Source organism: Dipodomys ordii, unplaced genomic scaffold, assembly GCF_000151885.1.
Source record: "Dipodomys ordii isolate 6190 unplaced genomic scaffold, Dord_2.0 Scaffold118, whole genome shotgun sequence".
NCBI classification, from domain to species: domain Eukaryota; kingdom Metazoa; phylum Chordata; class Mammalia; order Rodentia; family Heteromyidae; genus Dipodomys; species Dipodomys ordii.
This window is the reverse complement of record NW_012267334.1, coordinates 1,274,283-1,276,673: the sequence shown is the minus strand read 5'-3', so window position 1 is coordinate 1,276,673 and position 2,391 is coordinate 1,274,283. Positions and strand designations below refer to the sequence as shown.

At 68.1% G+C, this 2,391-nt stretch overlaps 1 protein-coding gene across 1 annotated transcript in view; it reads right to left on the bottom strand.

The window, feature by feature from the left end:
• Kcnt1 (potassium channel, sodium activated subfamily T, member 1) overlaps window positions 1-2,391 on the bottom strand; it is a 31,830-nt gene that overhangs the window by 12,954 nt on the left and 16,485 nt on the right. The window contains exons 14-16 of the mRNA XM_013029361.1: window positions 1,652-1,890; window positions 1,222-1,450; window positions 127-232 (exon numbers count right to left, since the gene is read on the bottom strand). Coding sequence (XP_012884815.1) covers window positions 127-232; window positions 1,222-1,450; window positions 1,652-1,890 — 574 coding nt within the window. The remainder of the gene's footprint in view (window positions 1-126; window positions 233-1,221; window positions 1,451-1,651; window positions 1,891-2,391) is intronic.

Genomic DNA, 2,391 nt, shown 5'->3' with positions numbered 1-2,391 from the left:
GGAGGTGGTGGAGGTGGTGGTTATGGTAGAGATGGTGGAGGTGGTGGTGGTGGTGGAGGTGGCGGTGGCGGCGGGCCCCAGGGCTGGTGTCTGAGCCTCGGAGCGTGGCGGGTGACAGGGACTTACCTTGTCTAGCCGCAGGCAGCAAAACGGAGCCTTGACAGGCAGGAGGTGGCACAGAGTGGGGGAGCTGCCGATGTAGGGCGAGTTTGGGGGGTATCCCTTCACGTACCTGGATGGAGAGGGGGTTCTCAGCATGGCCGGGCAGGGGACCGCACAGCCGGTGCTGGGTAGCAGTGGACTTGGCCCCCACCAAGGCCAGGGCCAGGGGTCTTTCGCTGCGGCTTCCCAGCCAAGGCATGCTGAAGGCGGACAGAGGAGCCCCCTCGCTGGGAAGCCCCAGGACCACCTGGTCAGCCTTTGGCCACAGGAACGTGGCCTGTGCCGTGGGCCCACACCTCCCCTAGGAAGACACCTCACGGTACATTAACAGCGTGAGCACACACACGCACACATGTGTGCAAGTACACGGGTGTGGACACCATTCAAGTCCTGGCCTTGGGGAGGGCGGGTGCCCTGGCCCCGGCCTTCCCTGTGCTTCCCCTGGGGAAGACAGCGCTCGGCACAGGCCACAGCCCTAGCTCTGCCTCCAGGCCCCTTCGGGGACCCTGCTTTGGGGCCAGGCTGTGCTCTGCCCAGGTGTCCTGGAGCCCCAGCCCTGGTAAGAAGACTTGGCCCCAGATCTAGACTAGGACGGCCCACAGGCCTGGCTGACGGGGTGACAGGCCTATCTCAGAGGGCCCCCGGGTGCCCACCCCAGCCTGGTGGGCCACACGTGGTGGAAAGCAGAGGGGCTGACCGGCTGCGAGGTGGACCCGGGATGGCTGTGGGTCTCTTCTCAGCTCCACCGTGATGGGGAAGTGGAGGGGGGCTGCGACCGGCTGGCCAGGCGCTCATGGGCTGAGGCAGACAAGGCCCAGCCTCCACGCCCGTGCGGCTGCTTCAGCTGCCGTCAGAGCCCTGCGGTGCCGACCCCAAGGCCAGGCCTGACCAGCACGCTGCTCGGTGGCTCAGGGGGCTGGGGCGCGCCCGGCTCCATCCGCGTGTGTTGTGGGGGAGATGCCTGGCCCGTGCGAGGGGGCGGGAGGCGCCAGCTCTGGCATCCGTGTGTCAGGGGCCCTCAGACACCCCACCAAGAGCCCCCCGGTCACCAGCACTTACTCCACCACGGAGAGCCCCTCGTCCTCCGAGGGTGTCACCTCGTCCTCCGACTGGTCGCTCAGCAGGTCGCAGGGCAGCAAGGCCGAGCTGTCTGCCAGCTCCAGGACCGGAGCGATGCTGGGGCGCCTGCTGCCTGAGCCGTTCTCCGTGGGCAGCGCGAGCTTGCTGCCGCCGCCGCCGCCCTGTGAGGGCCGGCACTCTGCGTTCTGCAGGTCCATAGCCACCGTCCCTGGAGAGAGCAGTTGAGCCTGGCTGACCACCCTCCCATGCCCAGCGTCCAGGGCCAGCAGCTCTGAGCCTCAGAGGCCGGGCTCCCCACCAGGACGAGGAGCAGAGGGGTGGCGATGCTGAGTAGACCCCAGGAGTCCTGGGCACTCCGTGGCACTGAGGACGGGCCACCACCCTCGGGAGCCGCCCGCCCAGGGCTCACCCATGGAGGCGATAATGCTGTGCACGGGCAGGCGGGACGGTCCCTCATAGGGCGCCTGCCCCGCCAGACCCCGCCTCTTCTGCTTCTCCTCCTGCTTGAAGATGAAGGCGGAGTTCTCTTCCTTGGTGATGTTGATGTAGAAGCAGGTGTCGGAGGTGGCCAGGGTGTGCCTGGGCCCAGGGTTCAGCAGGATGCTCTTGTTTTCCTCTCGCTTCAGCCCAATGAGGCACACGCCGTACCTGGCAGACACGGCCACAGGAGTCCAGGCCGGCCCCTTGCGCCCCGGCCACTCCCCGACTTGCGGCCCCCGTGCCCAGGTACCTCCTGGAGCCCACGCTCCTAACTCCTCACTGATCTCACCTGAGTAGGCTCCCCCATCCCCAGGAACCCTGCAGGAACCCCGTGGCTGGCCTCAGAGCTCTGGAGAGGGTCTCAAGAGAGGCTCCTGACCCTTGTCTCCCCCTGGTCCTCGTGGTCCCCAGCCCCAGCTCCTCCTCGCCCGACCCAGGTGAGGGGGTGGGCAAGCGTGGGAGTCCCCCCCACAGGCCTCCGCCTACTTCTTGTGGGCGTGGAAGGCGTGGGAGTCCCCCCCAGGCCTCCGCCTACTTCTTGTGGGCGTGGAAGGCGTGGGAGCCCCCCCCCCCCGCCTCCGCCTACTTCTTGTGGGCGTGGAGGGCGTGGGAGCCCCCCCCAGGCCTCCGCCTACTTCTTGTGGGCGTGGAAGGCGTGGGAGCCCCCCC